Source organism: Onthophagus taurus, chromosome 7, assembly GCF_036711975.1.
Source record: "Onthophagus taurus isolate NC chromosome 7, IU_Otau_3.0, whole genome shotgun sequence".
Classification (NCBI taxonomy): domain Eukaryota; kingdom Metazoa; phylum Arthropoda; class Insecta; order Coleoptera; family Scarabaeidae; genus Onthophagus; species Onthophagus taurus.
The window spans coordinates 38,962,764-38,981,757 of record NC_091972.1 but is presented as its reverse complement, the minus strand read 5'-3'; the positions used below and the strand labels follow the sequence as shown (position 1 = coordinate 38,981,757).

General features: G+C 35.8%; 3 protein-coding genes across 4 annotated transcripts in view; 2 read left to right on the top strand and 1 right to left on the bottom strand.

Annotated features, from left to right (window-relative positions):
- The window catches only part of LOC111420629 (atrial natriuretic peptide receptor 1), a 57,231-nt gene extending 56,352 nt beyond the window's left edge, over window positions 1-879 (bottom strand). The window contains exons 1-2 of one of the 2 annotated variants that reach the window (XM_071198120.1): window positions 690-879; window positions 217-535 (exon numbers count right to left, since the gene is read on the bottom strand). In XM_071198120.1, the coding sequence (XP_071054221.1) occupies window positions 217-500 (284 nt within the window). In that variant the 5' untranslated portion in view covers window positions 501-535; window positions 690-879. Of the gene's footprint in view, window positions 1-216 lie in introns of both variants that reach the window. The other variant, XM_071198119.1, reaches the window with a different exon arrangement.
- Window positions 880-2,356: 1,477 nt separating this feature from the next.
- On the top strand, window positions 2,357-4,198 carry LOC111414155 (KRAB-A domain-containing protein 2-like). Its single transcript, XM_071197567.1, has 4 exons — window positions 2,357-2,376; window positions 2,441-2,661; window positions 2,717-4,117; window positions 4,194-4,198. Exons 1-4 carry the CDS (start codon window positions 2,357-2,359, stop codon window positions 4,196-4,198), a joined length of 1,647 nt encoding a protein of 548 aa, XP_071053668.1.
- An 8,271-nt stretch (window positions 4,199-12,469) lies between these two features.
- On the top strand, window positions 12,470-14,316 carry LOC111413917 (juvenile hormone esterase-like). Its single transcript, XM_023045066.2, has 2 exons — window positions 12,470-12,675; window positions 12,754-14,316. The coding sequence occupies exons 1-2, from the start codon at window positions 12,541-12,543 to the stop codon at window positions 14,245-14,247; spliced, it is 1,629 nt and encodes a 542-aa protein (XP_022900834.2). The 5' UTR covers window positions 12,470-12,540; the 3' UTR covers window positions 14,248-14,316.
- Window positions 14,317-18,994: the final 4,678 nt, after the last annotated feature.

The following is an 18,994-nucleotide window of genomic DNA, read 5'->3' as shown; positions in this document are numbered from 1 at the left end:
TTTTTTCTTATTAGGTGGTAACGTTTCAAGTTTATTAAAGTAAAGTAAGTCACGTAGTTAATTATACAAAATACCCATCAATAAAATGTCATAGAAACTCATTCTTCTCATGATCAAAAGTGTCCTCCAAAATAAATCCTTTCAATCCCCACTCATTAATAACCAAAAACCTTTTAATTTATTATTCATGGATGACTTTGAAAATATGTTTCTTACCTTGCTTGAACTTTACGTAATTTGATCCTGTGATGTGCAAGAAAACGGTCGTTGATTTCTTCAAGGGCAAGGTCCACTGCTGGTCCGCATCGTTCCAGATCGAATGGCGAATCCAGATGCGACGCCATAAGGACGCCAACGTTGTAATATCGATACTGATCCGTGGATTCAGTCGATAAGGTGACTGAATGATAATTTCCGTAGCATTCGGTCGATTTAAAAACGAATACCAGGAGGATTTCCAGGGGAATGCTTACGAAAGTTATTGCCATAGGACGTAACATCCTCGACGAACGACAGAAAAAATCCCTTCTGCTCGCTGACTCGGAAATGACAATTGGATAATAAAAATGTTATGAATCATGAATGAGAGGAGCGCACTAACAACCGATGGTGTGTAAAGAAAAATAAAAAAATAACGATTTCCTATAATAATTTCATTTTTATGCACTCAAAATTTTTTTTAAACTTACCTAAAAAGAGATTAAAAGTTTTAAAACTTAATCACTTTTATTAACAAACAAATTAAAGTCATTTTTTAAAAATATGTTACGAATTAAATTGTGGATTGAATTATAAAAAACAAACGACGTGAGTTGTAAACAAACGCGTGTAGCCGTGAACTTGACGTTTCGCGAGATAGACAAATGAACTCCGTAACAAGTGAGCGTCGCGACGCGTCTGAAGCAACCACCTGATGCGTCTCCAGCTTCACACAGCTTGCAAGCTTGTATCCTTTTTAGATATTTGGGTGTATGCGCACTAAAAAAAATTGAGCATAAAATTTAAAGAAAAAAAAATTAAAAAATCATGGTAAATTTTTATTAATAATAATAATAATAATAATAGTACTTTATTGACCGCAACAACCAACATAAAAAAGTTAAACAATAATATAAAAGAAAAAAAAATAAATGAAAAATTCATTCTACAGGGTGTTTCGGTCACTCGGGGAACAAATTTAACCACATATACTAGACTGAAAGTGATCACGATTCATGTAAAAAAAAATTAGTAAAAGATAGACTTTTATTTTTAAATTCAGGAGGACAGGAATTATACTCCTTGGCCACATTATATGAAAAAGAGCGCCTAAAAAGAGCGTTCCTGTGAGCAGGAATGGCGATAGTATTTTTATGTCTAAGATTCAAGTTATGAACATCGGTCCTATAGGTGATTTTATTATATAAGTAAGGTGGAGTTCGCGTAGTAATTAACTTGTGCACAAGACACAAGAACTGATGTTTGAATTTATTTCTGATATTTAACCATTTTGCAGTAACCAATGTGGGACTAATATTTTCACGCTTACGAACGCCATACATAAAACGAAGACAGCTATTTTAAACCCTTTGAATACGATAAAGTTCATACCCAGTTAAACATGGACCATACATGGCAGCACAATGCACAAAATTTGACAGAACAAGTGTTTCGCACAAACGTTTCTTTGTAATTATATTTAAAATGTGTCGGTGTTGATAGAGACATCTAAGAACACCATATGCCTTTTTCACGCAAGCAGTGACATGACTGCTGAATCGCAGATTGCTGTCGACAAGCACACCCAGATTTTTTGACTCAGGGTACACTACCAGCCTCTCTCCACCCAAAAATATACCGACACTATCAGAGTCCAAGTTACCAAAGATGACTACCTTAGATTTAGTGTCATTGAGAGTTAGTGCCATCTTGTGCGAGCAATCTAAAATAGCGTTCAGATCTGCATTTATTTTTAAGCAAGCAGAAGCGAGGTGTTCCTTTGGAAAGGTTATGTAAATTAGGGTATCATCTGCGTACATGTGTATCGACGAATATTGAATGCACTTAGGCAACTGGGATGTATATGTTACAGGCCGTACATGAAATCAGACCGTAAGTATACGGTCTAGGCGGTATCTATACGGTCTAGATGTCACAGACCGTATGGAAATGACGAGGTATTTTATATACGGACTAAACCATTTACATACGGACTACCGTAATTTAGACTGTATGTTCAATCGCAAGTGTCTAGTTGCCGTTTAGTTTTTGTCTCGTTTTGCTCCAATTTACAAAATATTTTGCAGCAAAATAAGCACAGTGGTGACATTCGTTAAAATTTAAACGTTTTTACTGTTTAATGCAATAGATTTCCACAATGGAATTACACAAACAAAGGTACGTTAATATTATAGTTACTTGTTACATAGTAATATAACCTAAAATTAAAAAAATAAAATAGGTTTTATGAACAACTATATGAACGAAGAAAAGACGTTGCCGATAATAACCGCGGCTTAACGAGAGAAAAATATAGTAGTCTCATTGAAGAAGTAAAAGTTGCTAAGGCTGCTAAAAAAAAAAGTCCAAGAATGCACTGGCTCTTAAAGCATTATGATGTGTTATCTGTTCAGGGGGTAGAAAAACTGATAGTGCCTCTTAACAATGATTTAGTTGATGTTTGTAATTGGAGTCATATATGGAGTAGGTAATTAATAAAATCACTTTTTACTTGCAGGTCATGGTGGTAGAGATCGCATGATGAAAAAAACAAAGGAAAAATACAAGAATATAGTGCGTACTGAAATTTTATTGTTTATTAACTTGTGCGCTCCATGTCAAATGAAACAAAAAAGGGAAAAGAACGGAATTATATCAAAACCGATGATCTTCAATGATCTGAATTCCAGATGTCAAGTAGACTTAATCGATTATCAGTCGCATGCTGATGGTAAATACAGATTTGTCCTGGTGTACCAGGATCACTTAACAAAATTTGTTATTCTGCGACCACTTGAAAGTAAACGCGCAGAAGAAGTCGCTTACCACCTTGTAGACATCTTTACCACTTTTGGGGCTCCTGTAGTTTTGCAATCTAACAATGGACGCGAATTTTGCAATAGAATTATTGAAGAATTAAAAAGTTTGTGGCCTGAACTAAAACTGGTCCATGGAAAACCGCGTCACAGTCAAAGTCAGGGTAGTGTCGAACGCGCTAATCAAGACGTGGAGAACATGTTAACAACTTGGATGTTGGAAAACGAAACAGAGCATTGGAGTCAAGGTCTACGATTCATACAATTTATGAAGAACACATCTTTGCACTCTGGAATAAAAAGGGCTCCATATGAGGCCATGTTCGGGGACAAACCGAAAATTGGATTAAAAACTTCTAATATTCCATTAGAAGCAATGGATAGCGTAACAACCGAAGAAGATCTGGAAAATGTGATTAATTCTATTCTGATTGAAAACACAGAAACCGTTCAACTGGAAACAGAGCAACCAGCGCTGGAAGGTGTTTCAACAGAAAAAGATTTAGAAGAAGTGGTTACGTTGGTTGTTACTGACAACACACAAACCGGACAATCCCAATTGCACCAAACAGCAACGACCGAAAATGTACCACTAGAAAATAACAATAACACTCAAACACTCTCGTATGAAATATGCGGTAGTTGTTTCAATCCCACTAATCGTGATGCCTCACATGCTGAGAGCACGTCCTTGGAAAATAGTTGCAATTTTTGCAATAGAAACAGAAACATAGCAAATGCCAGAAAGGGCGCTTATGATGGATTACAAGCTCAGGCAAAACGAATGAAATTAATATCAGATAGCACCCATCCAAAACCACAGATTGGATCAACTGTGAGGATTCCTGTTCCAGATGTCGATCGTGGCAGGGGAGATGCTCGGTCAGTTTTAGCGGTAGTGTTAGAAGCTACAGAAGATGGTTTTTACCGCTTGGGTACAAAAGTAGGAGTCATTTCAAAATACTACAGTCGTTCAGAATTTAGTATATGTCCTGCTAACATTTTGGAAATTGAAGAAATCACCAAAGATAAGGAAGTTTCTCTTAGATCGGTGGCTACAAGTCAATCTACTGGGCATGGGCAAGGTTTCAAAAAATGTTACTGTAAGACTAAATGTCAGTCAAATAAATGTGCTTGTCGAAAAAATAATGTATTATGTAACTCAAAATGTCACAATAGTCTAACTTGTACAAATAAATAAAAAATGCATTTTTTTCTTTGTTTAAAATATTACAGTAATATGTATATCGTCTATTTGCAGATGGACCGTTTATAAATAGACTAGTCCTTTTTCAAACCGACTAGTCCGTTTATTAAAGAACAAGCTTCTTACACATATAGACTAATAATTTCAGTCCATTTACATATCGACTAGTCCTTTTGTATACGGTCTTGTTTACATATATGGTCTGTAACATATACAAGGAAAACAATAAAGGAGCCAGAATAGACCCCTGTGGCACTCCCACTCCCACAGGCAGTGATGATGAAGATACATTGTTCAATTTTACTATCTGAGCACGATTGGATAGGAAACTTTCCAAAAGCAAAACCGCTGAGTCGGACAGACCAACATAGCGCAGAAGAGCTAAAAGCATTGAATAGTTAACCTTATCAAAGGCCTTACTGTATTCCAGAAGTACAAGTATCCCACATAGACCGCCATCACGAGCTCTAATAATATCGCCTGTTACCTTTAATAGAGCCGTTGTACAGCTATGGTTAGGTCGAAAACAAGACTGAGAGGTGGGCAAGATGTTATGATCACTAATATATTTACGCAATTGGACCTCCATGCACCTTTCAAGGACTTTTGAGATAACTGGCAAAATACTAATTGGACTTGCTGGATTACTGCTGGATTTGGTTTTTTAGGCAACAGCATTACCAAAGCAATCTTCCAGGCTTCCGGGAAAATAGACTGTTCAAGACAGGTATTTATAATATGTACAATGTAGGGCAATATTTCAGGGAGACACATTCTTATAAATGTGATGTTCAATTCGTCTATACCAGAAGATGTTGATTTAATGCCATTTAAAATTTTAATGATCGAAGGGGTGTCACTGAGTCCAAACGAAAATCTCTCATGGGAATTTGGGAAAAGCATATTTGTACCATAAAAAGTGAGCAAATCATCATCCACATCAGCATAACCAACAGAATTCACAAAATAATCATTAATATTTCCAATATCATCTAAATGTGCGGGAACAGTGAGTTTGGACCTGTTGACAATCTGCAACTCGGATAACAGCCGCCAACTACTCTTTACATCACTAGTCACAAATGTACTATTTAAGAAAGATTTCTTTTCTCGTCGTATTGCAGAAGTCGTTAAATTACGTAAGGACTTGTAGTAGTCGAAGTGCGCTATTAATTTAGTTCTTTTATATCGAGATAAGGCTCTATCCCTCAGCGACATCATTAGTTTTATTGTGTCCGTTAACCATGGTGCAAATGGCCTATGTAATCTATCCGTATATAATATTCATATTATTTCCATTGGGGTAGAATAACTCAGACATTACGATACGTGTTTGTCGTATTTTAGCTGGAGCTTGAACTATTCTTACCCTTGATAGGTGCGCTTTGGGATCGATCAGGATATGTCTTGAAAATGGAAGACCCTTCTGCCGAGAAGTAACGTTAAAAGTTACTCAACCGCCACCCATTCGTAAATTCCAAGGTGGTTAAGTGGATCTCAGGCCTCTGGGAATTGGTGTGAGAGATGTTCTTTGTTTGTCCAGGTTGCCCTTTCGTTTCATGATGTGTTGGTGAAAGAAACGGATTTCAAATACAAGGAGGTATTCAGTTAGAATAAACTGATTTTAAAAAGAGGAAGGTGGAAATATCTCGATAGAAGAGTCTTGGTACAATGCGAATAATTTTCGAGGGTGTTATAGTGCTCTTTCGATTATAGTCCATAAGAAACGATAAATTACTTAATGCAATTTGCATTAGAGATTTTAGCAATTTTCGTTGTAATTGATTTTGAATTGTGCTTGCATGAATCTATACGAAGTATACGAACCATTTTTGTTTTTATCATGGTCTACTCTATCTATTATACTTTTTGAGTAGTAATGGATTATTGAACGTAAACCATCATAAAAAAAGGTGTTTGTGAGAAAACTGCTTACAAAAGACAGGCCAGAATTCAAACGACGAATAGAAAAACGGTAAAGCCCCGAAGTCTGGAAATATTCCAGTTGCGTGCTTATGTAAATGCTTGATAGAGGGATAAATCATTCCAGAAGACTCGAATTCGCACACATCAAATCCAATATATAAAAAGGGGAGTAGAAGAGAATGCGGAAAGTATAGAGGAATAAATGTTACTAGTTCGATGGGAAGGGTGCACGGCAAACTTATAAATGAACGGTTTAATATGATAACGAAGAAATAGGAGAAGCGGCTTCCATGCAGGAAGATCATGTATACAGTATGTCCCCGGATCGAGTTACAAAGAGGAAAAAAAATTTATTACTGATTTTTCAAACTTATCTCAGCATAAATAATGCGTCGGATATGTTCAAACCACTAAGGTCCATTACTACTATCTTTTAGTTAAATTTATCTTATAGATAAACCCATGTACTAGCCAATCAGAGCGCGTGAAATAGCCGTATCCATAGTAATAATCTCATAGATAGCTTAACCAGAAGATGGTAGAATAAAAATTTAAATTAAAAATAAATTAAAAATTTTTCAAGTTCAATTTATGATATGTAACCATAGAAACCAATAAAATAAAATATAAGTTACAACTTATGCTAGTGAAAAATATACGGACAAATCAAATTAAAATATGGCTAATAGAATAAAATATTTTAAATGTAAACTTATGTAATAACACACTATGTAAGTAATAAATATTATTTATTTGTAAGTGAACAAATCCTCATTCAAACAAAGTCCCTCCCAATTCGGCACACATTTGAAGACGAGTTCTAAATTCTTTATAAGAAGTACGAATTTCCGCCAGTGGGAGAGATTCTATCGCTTTAATTATTCTTAGTTTTAATAGTTCTGCATCATTCAAACAAATTCACTCCCAATTCGGCACACATTTGAAGACGAGTTCTAAATTCTTTATAAGAAGTACGAATTTCCGCCAGTGGGAGAGATTCAATCGCATTAATTATTCCTAGTTTTAATAGTTCTGCATCATCTTGTAATGGTTCACTGTAAACAATTTATTTCAATCGTTCAATCCCCAAAAATAAAAATCCATAATTGTAAGATCTGGCCATCAAATAAGACCATTTCGTTCAATCCATTTTTGATGAAATTGTAAATTTAACCATTTGGCACAATGTGTGAATGGTAAGCTGAGCAACTGTCTTACTGAAAGTACATTGACCGTATAAAATTTAAGGCTAATTGGATTTACATCGCTCCAATAACGACAATGCTGGGAAGAAACAATGTCATTTGTTGAAAAGCTATCTGAAAGGCAGCGTCTTCCTCATTTAGTCTCTTTATCTGCCTCTTTATGGATAATACAGAACCCGTTTCCAATTTTTTTGTCATCAGTTTGCGAGCTCCACATGAGATATTCTTGTGTCCGGATATTTTTGCTAGAATTTTTGTATAACTACACGAAAACATGATTCACTAGTACCATAATACAGTACTAAATAAATTCTCTCTTTCACGGTTAACATCGCATGAAAAGACTTAATCTCACCAACATAAGTTGTAAGTTTTATGGTTTCTATGGTTACATATCATAAATTGAACTTCAATTTCAATTTTCAATTTAGAAAAAAGTCCAACTTTTACATAAAAATTGGAATAATTAGTTAACTTTTATAGTTAGAGTATAAAATTGATGCGATTTAGTAATTTGAACATATCCGACGTATTATTTATGCTGAGATAAGTTTGAAAAATCAGTAACAAAAATTTTTTTCCTCTTTGTAATTCGATCCGGGGACATACTGTAGATAAGATTTTTACCTTACAAGTAAGTGAGAGCGAATATCCCAAAACTTACTCCAGATCGATGATCGTATGGTACTCTTAGAAAAATGTTTGAAATTTTGACGAAGAGAGGCATGGATTATTATTATTATTAAAGATATACATATACAACATACGCACAATCCTAATCATCTATAAGAATCCTCAAAGTGATAGAAATAAAATTTCTAAACAATGGGCCGTCACACATTTTTTTTATTGACTGACTTATTCGATAATTTAGCAAAATTGCAGACTTCTATGTATAATTTTTTATTTTTCCAATGGGGCTTTAGTGCTTCAAAAAAAAATGAAAATTTGAAAAACTTTGGATACGTCACCATCGTTTCGCACGCGATTGGTTTAAATAAAAATCAATAAAAGGTGCATGAACGAGATGCCACGAGAATCTTATACGCTAGAAGAAGAGGGTTTTATAGAGGGGATTTTGAATTTTAATATTAATTATTGCAAAAATTAAACAATTTTAGAATCAGAAAATGTTACCAATCCTTCTATTTTTACATAGTTTACCGATTTTCTGTTCTATTGAGCGTAACAGTCCCATTATCAGTGACAAAAAGATTAAAACGAATATGTTCCCTATCGCCAATTCTATTTTATTTATTATTATTATTAACACTATAGGCACAGAAACGGGACGAACCCACAAACTCTGTGCCACAAAATAATACAAAAACAAATCACTAAAAAACAATGTTAAATCAAAATTACTTTAACAACGCCAGCGTGTCTAGTTAATTGAGATAATAAAAATAATAACAATAAAAAATAAAAGGATTTAATAGAAGGATAAAAGGACTTTATAATAATAAGACATTGCCAAACGTTTAAATTCCCTACGTGAACTACTGAAGACATCGTCATTTTAAATGTACGTCTAAGAAGCTTTAAAAAACTGGAGATGAAAATACACAGGAATGAGGATAAAGATTGATGATCAATCAAGTGATTATTGCGAACACCTAGGAAGACATTCATAATATGTTAAGGAATCTCAGAGAGGAATATGAGAAGTGATGAAAATAAACATTAACAAAACAAAATATATGTGAATAAGATGGAAAGATGAGGAAAATCCAAAACTGCAACTATGAAAAATAAAACAATGTAAGGTATTCTTTGCTATGGTCGAATCAAATTGCTCTTAAAACAAAAATGAAAATCTATTGGACAACAGTGAAATGAACTCGGAAAGATCGGAAGATGCACAAATAGAGTTTACACTACAGCGGAGAGAATAGAGACCAGACAACTCATATGGTATGGACACGTCATGCGAATGAGAGAAACCGGCCTAAGAAAGAAAAAATCTCACATATTACCAAAGATGGAGATAAAAACATTATTATATATTATATTATAACTAAAACATTATATGGGCAACCTTTTACGAAGAATTCAATGGCATAGGTAGAAATAGAAACCATAATTGGTTTTGACTTAAAATAATTTGTTACTTTTTTCTGATAACAAATATACAGGTTGTTTCTGTAAGTCGTGCCATAATTTTAATCGCAAATACTAGAGTGAAAATGATGACGATTCGTGTAAAAATTTTTGATCTAAACCCATAAATTTCTAAGATTGGCCTTCAATGTTAAGAAATTTTCTTAAATATTTTCAATATGTAATAATTTTATCATAAGAAATCGTTTAAGATCACTATTGGAAATATCGAACCACGGGATGAATACTATAGTATTAATTGTCCTGTAACATTTTTATTATGTCATAAACCCTTAAATTATCCAACCGATTCTAAAAGCCTATTCCATTTTAAAATTATTTTCACTCATAGAAATTTTTGATTAGACGCATGGTTTTCGAGATATTTGCAAAAAGATATAACCTTAATTTTGCAATGTTTTCATTAATCGTAGATGCCTATGGAAACAAGTTGTAAGTAAAGACAACCTGATAGACAAAACATTACTAAATATCGAAAAACATTTACGTGAGACAGGAAATTACAAACAGAAGTATGTAAATAACGGGAATCTGAGATCAGTTCGTACACCCCAACTAGAAGAAAACATTTTGGATTTTATTTATTTATTAATCAATAGATGGCGTCAATGTGGCCAGGTCACAGACACACGAGAAGTAAGAAAACTCCATTGCAAAATAAAACCAAAAAGGTTTTATGCCTCAGCAAAGGGCATCTAAGGTCACCCTCAGGATTCCTGAACGACCATGCCTCTTCCACATTGGTTAAGCAAGCTGAGGATCAAACTTGTCGATTTTGCAACGACGAGTCAGAGATTGCTGAACATGTATGTATACATGATCTTCTTCTCTTTCTTAACCGTTAAATCTATTAGTTTTGATAAACTCTCTCTTAAATTTCTCTTAAAAAGTTGACTGACAGCTGTCTCTTCATTTCTATGGTGGTCTGGTTTCGAGCGAGTTATCTGGCTTTCTATGGAAATGGTTGTGCCAAAATCTCTCCGCTGAGTGCTGTCTACCCCATCTCACAATATCCTGAATCTCGCCTTAGTCTCCAATCTCGGAGTTCTTAATTCTGTTCTAACTCGTTTATTTCTGAGAAAAGACTTTCCTATACATACAGATCATAGATTATATCGCTGGTGAATTTACTCTACAACATTCTCTCTTTATAGCTTTTATTCCGAAGGTTAACTGGTTTCTTACACAAGTATATCAGGTAAGGGTTCGGTTGTTAGTGTGCTTTTTTAACTTCATCGCAATACTAGGGGTTGGCGCTTTTGGTTGCGTTGATGTTAATTTTTCTGTTATTAGACTGTTATACTCTAACAGGTTACCTCTGCGCATAGCAAAGTGTCGATACAATACCACTGGTACTAACTGGTATTGATCTCAAGAAGTAAATATTTTCAGACTATTCAATTTGTAGGTGTCTTAACATTCTATCAGTTATGTTATTGAATATATCCATTTTTGGTAACTTTTGATATTTCGAGGTTGGCAACACCAGAAGCGTAAAAAGTTGCGTCAGACACAAAAGCCGTTAAGATGAAGCATCATTTACGTTGTTGTTAAAAAAGTTGTTTTTTGTATAATTAAAATAGAAATAAAGGATTTTCTTATTTAAAGAAAGAATCTCTATTGACGTGTTTTAGGATACGTTAACAAGTTATAATTTTTTGGAATAGTGGTAGATTAATTTCTGTAAACCATCCATAATGGAAATTTTGGAAGGCTTCTGACTAACAAACGCAAACGGGGTCTTCGGAAGCTTTTGTAATAAAAGAGTGTATTGATTTGTAACGAAATTAAGAATCGTATTACAGTACGAATTATTCAGCAAAATATGAATGGGCGAGGCTTTTGTTATTAACAAAAGGAGGCAGCTTTAAGTGCCTCATCACAGAAAACATGCTCGTTACTCAAATTGATGCAGGGTAACCTTAGAAGACACCTCGAAATCCTCGAGGATCCATGTCTAAACCACTTGACTGAAATTAAAACGGACCATATACTGACAGAATATAATTTTGACCATATTCAGAAACAGGGGTGATTGGACGAAGAGTGAGCCTCAATTCCGATGCTTCAAAAACAGTTGGATCCGGAGTAGGTATAGGTATTAGTGGACCAAATAGCTGTATTAAATTGCCCCGCAGCTCGGAAACAACTATTTTTCAAACTGAAGTTCTTGCTATAAACTTCTGCGCCGTTGTGAACCTAGAAAAGGGACAGAAAGGTGCATCGATAAACATTTTCACGGACAATCGGGCCGCCCAAAAGGCAATTCATGCCTACACGTGTGAATCCGCAGTGATCAGAGAATGTACCGACAACCAGAAAAAACTCGCCAAATTACTCTATAGTAGGTTCTAGGTCACAGACATTTAGGGAAATGAAAAGGTGGACAAGCTGGCCAAACAAGCAGCGAGAACTCTCTTTGTTAGACTGCAACCCGGAATACAAAAAAAAAGACACTTAAAACAGGTAATCAATAGATGGGAGACCTCAGAGGTAGCCTTGTGCTGGAAAGAACTTCAAGAAGTAAGAAAACTCCATTGCAAAATTAAACCAACGATTTTATGCCTCAGCAAAGGGATCTAAGGTCACCTGGGAGCAATGCTAAGGTTCATCTACATTTGCCCTAAACCTTTGGAGTTTAAGGCTTAAGTTATAATAGATCTTATAGGACGCTGTGACGAGAGGGGCCGCTCCCCTCAGCCCGGCAGCAATAATAATAATAATAAAGTAAAAGAAATCACTACAATGTTAAAAATTTTTTATTTAATAGTTCTTGTATAAAACAGTATTTTAAAAAACTGTTACTAAACAAATCAATTATGACAATCCAATTAAAAAATAAAAAGAAACATTGGTATTATTTGTACACGTCTAAACAATTCCAATTGTTATAAAAATCGTATAAATGTTTACAACTGTTTCCACGTAAAATTAAAAACTTCCCATCATGATTTGCTTTTTAAGAATCCTACACAGACCATTTAATAGCTATACATTCCAAACGACTCATCAGATTGTACTTTGGTCTAACTCTAAACAGTTTAGATTCACTCTATTTCCCAAAAACATGAAAACTGTGACGGTGCGCACTAAACTAGGTGTTGTACGCGGAATAGAATCAAAAAATTATAAAGATGGAATATTTTATAGTTTTTATGGGATACCATACGCAAAACCACCGTTAGGAAAATTAAGATTTAAGGTAAAACATTTAATAAAAATTCATTGACCTCGTGTTTTTCGCGTATTTTGGGTAGTATACCTCAAATTTATTTTTTAGGCTCCTCAACCACCAATACCTTGGAAACATGAATTCGATGCAACATTCGAAAAAGATTGTTGTATAGCTCCGAATTTATACACGGGAGAAATCGAAGGTGGTGAAGATTGTTTACATTTAAATATTTACACAAGAAATGTATCAATAAACGATTCGGAATCAATCCAATTAAAGCCGGTTATTGTATTTATCCATCCCGGTGCTTTTACAACTGGAAATACGAAAACGGAATTTTACGGCCCCGATTTTTTGATGACACAAGATATCGTTTTGGTTTTAATAAGTTATCGATTAGGAATATTGGGTTGGTCTCGCTTAGATGATTCGAGTTTAGGAATTCCTGGGAATCAAGGGCTTCGTGATGTGATAATGGGCTTAAAATGGGTTAATGAAAACATCGAGTTTTTTTGTGGTGATCCAAATAATGTAACTATTTTCGGCGATAGCGCTGGTGCAGTTATTGCGCATAACGTTGTTTTACTTGCACAGTGCAAAAATCTTGTTCATAAAATAATTATTCATAGTGGTTCGGCGTTATGTCATTGGGGAATTGGAAGAAGAGATTCGTTGAAAGAAGCAGCGAAACATTTGGGGTGTACATCTCGCGTTGACAAAGATATTTTAGAGTTCCTTCAAAACCAACCAATTGAAAAATTAATCCAGGGACAATTACAAGCGAAAGTTGGAATTGCAGCAAGTCTTCCAAGATATTTTTATCCAGTAATTGAAGAACCCAATAATATAGAAGAACCTCTAATAACTGAAGATCCAAGAAAAGTTATAAGCGAGGGAAAATCATTAAAAATCCCCATGTTAATCGGATATAACTCAGATGAAGGTTTATTTTTTGATTACCAACTTAAAAATAGATTAAAAAAAGACAAAAATAACTCAATTCTACCAGATTTTGAAACTTTAGTGCCTCATCCATTAGGATTTAAACGCGGCTCCCCAGAATCGATATTAATCGCTGAAAAAACCAAACAATTTTATTTTAACGGAAAATCCCCCACGATTGAAAACCGCAAACAATTCTACCGACTTTACCTCGATAATTTTTTTGGTTACGTCATCCAAGACACCGCTCGAAGACATTTTAAAAATACAAATCAACCCATTTACTTTTTTAAATTTGCTTTTGATGGAAATCTTAACATGTACAAAAAAATTCAAGGTAGCGACCTTCCGGGTGCTTCACATTCAGATGATTTGTGTTATTTGTTCAAAATGTCTAAAAATCCACCGATTGAGAAAAATAGTGTGGAAGAAAAAGTTATGACGCAGATGATCAAATTATGGACGAATTTCGCAAAAAGTGGAAATCCAAATTTCTTTCAGAATGATGATCAATTTCTGGAATGGAAACCTATTGAAAAAAATAAGCTTCATTATTTGCATATTAATGACGATTTTACTGTTGGGGTTGATCCTGACAAAGAAGCTTTTGATTTCTGGGATTCAATTTATAACATGTCGCCGATATCGAAATTGTGATGATAAAGAAATGAATAAATTAATGTATTTTTTTTTAATTAGTTAATTATAACATTTATGTTGAGTTAATTAGTTTGTTTTATTTGTTAGCTGTTATGTCGTTTTTGTGGTAATTGTCGTTTATTTATTTTGAATATCAATTTATTAAAAGACTAAATGTGTAAAAAAATTGATGTTGAAATCAAACAACACTATAAACTGTAATTGACTTCTTGAAATGATCAATAACCCATTAAACCGTTTTGATATAGGAGCCTTGAACTTCTGGATGTAATGAGTCTGAAGACTTTGAAGAGGTTCATGAGAAACGGCGCGTATGGACGATAAAATTTTATCAAGATAAGAGATTTTCTTTTAACATTTGCGGTTATAACTATAGACATGACAGGAACAAAAGTATCAATCCTCAGAGTGGTCTTTCGGCTCCCCATGTCATAATCATTTTAATCGTAAAGCAGTCTTCTTTCATTTGAACCAGAAGTATCGATCATTGGAACACTGCACACAATAGCGCATATTTTGTTATTCAAGTAATAAGTCTTGATGATCCTAATGCGAAGATCGTGATGTTGGTATGGGAAACCAGCCTATGACAATCTGGATCTGTGATATCTACGTCACGTGCATGATGAGAAGAACGGCAATGTCGAACCTGAAATGATAGTGTAAGTGAGATGATGAGGTGATGAGTGAAATGACAGTATGATGAAAAAGCCCGAACATATAACACTGATCTTCCACTCAACCTAACAGAAAGAAAGAACGTAAAGGAAAAAAAAAACAAAACAAACAGAAGAAAAAAATATATAGGATATTGCAAGGAAATAATGAAAACTCATAGAAGAATTAGAAACACAAGATAGAGGCATACATAGACAGCTAGCTACACACAGAAGTCCTCCATCACCCAACACTTTAATGCTCTTTTAAATCGGTTCAGGGGTAGTCCAATCATGTGCAAAGGTAAATTAATCTTCCCAAGTCTGTTTGCATTGTATACGGCGGACTTGGAAGATAGATTCTGCTGGGAAGACTGGAGGAGGAGATGGAGTTGGGGGGAATTTTGCCGGATGGGCAGGCAGGCTTTCGGAAGGGAAGGGGAGCAATCAACAACGTGTACGTATTGAAGCATCTGGCAGATAGAGAGCTGGATAAGAAGGGAGGGAAATTGTACGCCCTGTTTATAGATTTGAAGGCGGCTTTTGATAAGGGAACACCTAATTGCGAGAGTGAAGGAAATATACACGGAGACTATGGCTAGGATAAAAGTGGGAGATAAGCTGAGCGACGTGTTCTGGACGACGAAGGGACTGAGGCAGGGATGTCCGCTGAGCCCAAGTCTATTTGCAGTGTATACGGCGGACTTGGAGGATAGATTGGGGAAGGGACAGATGGGAGGGTTGGTGGTGGGAGGTAGAAATGTGCATATGTTAGCATACGCGGAGGACATCGTGGTCATGGCGAGAGAGGCGGTGGAGATGAAGGATATAATAAAGACCTTGGAAAGATATTTTAGGAGGAAGGGGTTGGAAGTGAATGTGAGGAAGACAAAGATGATGAAGTTTTGTAAGGATGGAGGAAAAAAACAGAAAACTGGAGATAGGACTGAAAGGAGATCGAGGAGGTTAGGAAGTATACTTACCTGGGGTATGTGTTTAGGGAGAATAACAGGGAGAAGTCGCATGTGAAAGCTATGGCAAAAAAGGCGAATAAGGTGATGGGTCAAGTATGGGGTTGGGGGGAGAGAGTCTTTGGAAGGAATGTGGCAACAAGGAAGATTATGTTTGAAGGTCTGGTTAGCAATGTGATGATGTATGGGGCAGAGGTATGGGGATGGAGGGAGCAGGGAATGCTGGATGACGTGCATTGGAGATGGGTGCTTGGGATGGCGAGAGAAATACCGGGGTATATAGTGAGGGAAGAGTGGAGGCGGGCAGGAGGGCAGTGAAATATGAAGAAAGAATAGAAGGGAGGCCAAACTGCGGGATCTTGGGGGAGTGTTGGAGGGAAATTAGAGAGGGAATGGTCAGATATAGGAAAGGAGACAGAGACAACTATTTTAAAAGAGTGGGCTATTCGGTTACTGAGATAAATAGTAGACGAAGGGTGGGTAGGGAGATGTGGAGGGAGTTAAGAGATAGAGACTGAGATGTGCAGAGCCAGGAAAGAAGGACATTACATTACATTACATTGACTACATATCGGGTAGGCGGACCAACCTTGCACCGCGACCCTGCGGATCTATTATACCCCGATAGATATCGTTATCAAATTTCACCGTGCAGTCCAATGCTCTTAACGAACATTAATACCTTGCTCGGCGAAAGGTCATTCAGATCCCTTGAGGAGATAAACTGCGACCCAAAAATCGAGAATCTGATACGGTTAACGGCAGGGCAGTGGCATAAAACATTCGGCATTCAACATCGTCGGCTAAACCCAACAAGTTGACGTGTGCTTTTAATCGGCAGTGCCCAGTAAAAACATCCATTAGAACTTTTATGCTACTACGGGCAAGTCCTAAAATATTTCCGGGTTTGACAGTGCCGATGTTAATAAACACCTTAGCATGTCTCATTCCAGGAGAACTGGTCCACAGTAGGCGAAGTCTCTCTTCAGCCCACAGTCCAATCCTATATTTGGCCATCGCAAATGATACACCAACTGCTGGTTCCGGCCCCACAAACGCTTCAGCGATGCCATCTCGTGCTAGCTTATCTGCCGCTTCATTGCCAGCAACCCCAGAGTGACCCGGGACCCAGATCAGAGAGACTCTGTTATCACAACTCAGTTTGTTTAATGTTCTCTTACAATCATTAACCAGAGCCGACACCGTTTCCACGGCTTGCAGCGCCTGGAGAGCGGCTTGAAGGACATAAATAAAAGAGGGAAGGTATAACGAAAGGTATAGGGACATAATTACGGAGGGGCTGCCTAGATACTTGCTAATGAAAGGAGATGAGGAAGGGAAGAAGTTGGTGGCTAGGTTCCGTTGTGGAAACGAGAAGAGAGCTAACAGATACTGGATGGCTGATGAGGAGAGGTGGTGTAGCCTGTGCAGGGAGGAATGGGAAACGTTGGAACATATGTTGAATGGGTGCAGTGAGTTGAGGGAGGATGGACCGTGGGCAGATTTTGGGAGAGGGGAGAGAGGGGAAACGATGGATGAGAAGGGTTATGGTGGTGAGGAGACAAAGGGATGAAGAAGACAAAGAATAGGGGTTTTGTGTGGATAATGATGTACAATGATGTAAAAATTGTAAACAGGTTATTGTAAACAATAAAACTTATTAACAGTGTTAAGCGAAATCGCAAGCGACACGAAAGTGAAGTTATTGTGTGCCTATATCTATAAATATTAAATAACTGTGATACAAGAAATACAAAAAATCCTTGCAATCGCAAAAAAAAAGAAAACGTACACTGAGGGAAATTATTCTTGACTCTCAAGAAAAATTGATTCTTGAATGTATTTCTTAGAAACAAGTATAAGATATTCTTAAAAAAAATATATTTTTTTGTTTTAAGAATAGAAATATTATCGAATGAAGTATGTCATATTCTTAGCATCGAAGAATATCAATTTTTTGTATCAAAAAATCCATTCCTGCGTCAATAATTTATAATACTCAAATGAAGAATTATACAAGATTGTTGTTACATGAATAAGTTTTTCTAAAAAGAAAGATACATTATTCTTGTCTTAAGAAATTTATTCTCGATACGAAAATGGGGTTGTTGACGTAACACTAAGATACTCTTTTTCAAGATTATTGATTTATTTTACTAAGAATTCGTTTTCTTGAGAATAAAGAATATTTGTATACTTGCTTTGAGAATATGTGGTTTTTCTTCACTCAACAAAATGATCTTCTTGTGGATATATAAGAATATGATAAGTTTGAGCCAAGAGTAATAATCTTCGTTCAAGAATATATTTCTCTCTGTGTAAAAGTATTTCAAAAATACACCCACTTCATTTAGGTGAAACTTGTTCATCATTATACGTTTGTTGTATTTGTTGAGGAGATTATAATTGGTGCATTTGCTGCTGTTGCAATTGTTGTTGTTACATCTGTTAGGCACAGTTTTATACAAAGATTTGTTCCAGTCGGTTCTTGAGCCTGATGGAAAATCGGTGACTGGTTATGAATTATCTTACAAGGTAGTCTTGGAATCTTTCGTATGGTGTTGAAAAATTGGTTTGTAACCCGTTAGCGGCCTGGTTAGATTTAGTTGCAGCCACTTTTGAGTTGTCCCCTTTGACTTCAACGGGTTCGGGAAAAATCCAACGAAATTATTCATTTGCCGAACAGGATTATCCAACGCGTAATGTTTGTTTAAAAATCCCAAAAATTTATCGCTTGGTCTATTAATAACCAATTTTGCCGGTTCGACTTTTCTTCTGTCAACATATGCACCTTCCCCAAACCCATTTTCTGTCTAGTAACGTGAATATAAAAGTCTAAAACGCATAATGCTTGAACTTGGTAATCATCACCTTCCCGATTCAACACGTACAGTCTTTTTTACCAGTTTTTAACATTCCAGTTATAGCATCATGTATATTAGTATCTCTGTCGATTAAGAAATACAATTTTTGTTCAGAATTCCTCAGTCTCTCTGAAGTAGTGATGGGTTTGTTCAAATCTTGAGCAGAGCAGCTGAAGCATGTTCCGTAGAATTTACAATATCTGATAGTTTAACCACAGCGTCCCACAACGCCTTTTTATCCGTATAGGACACC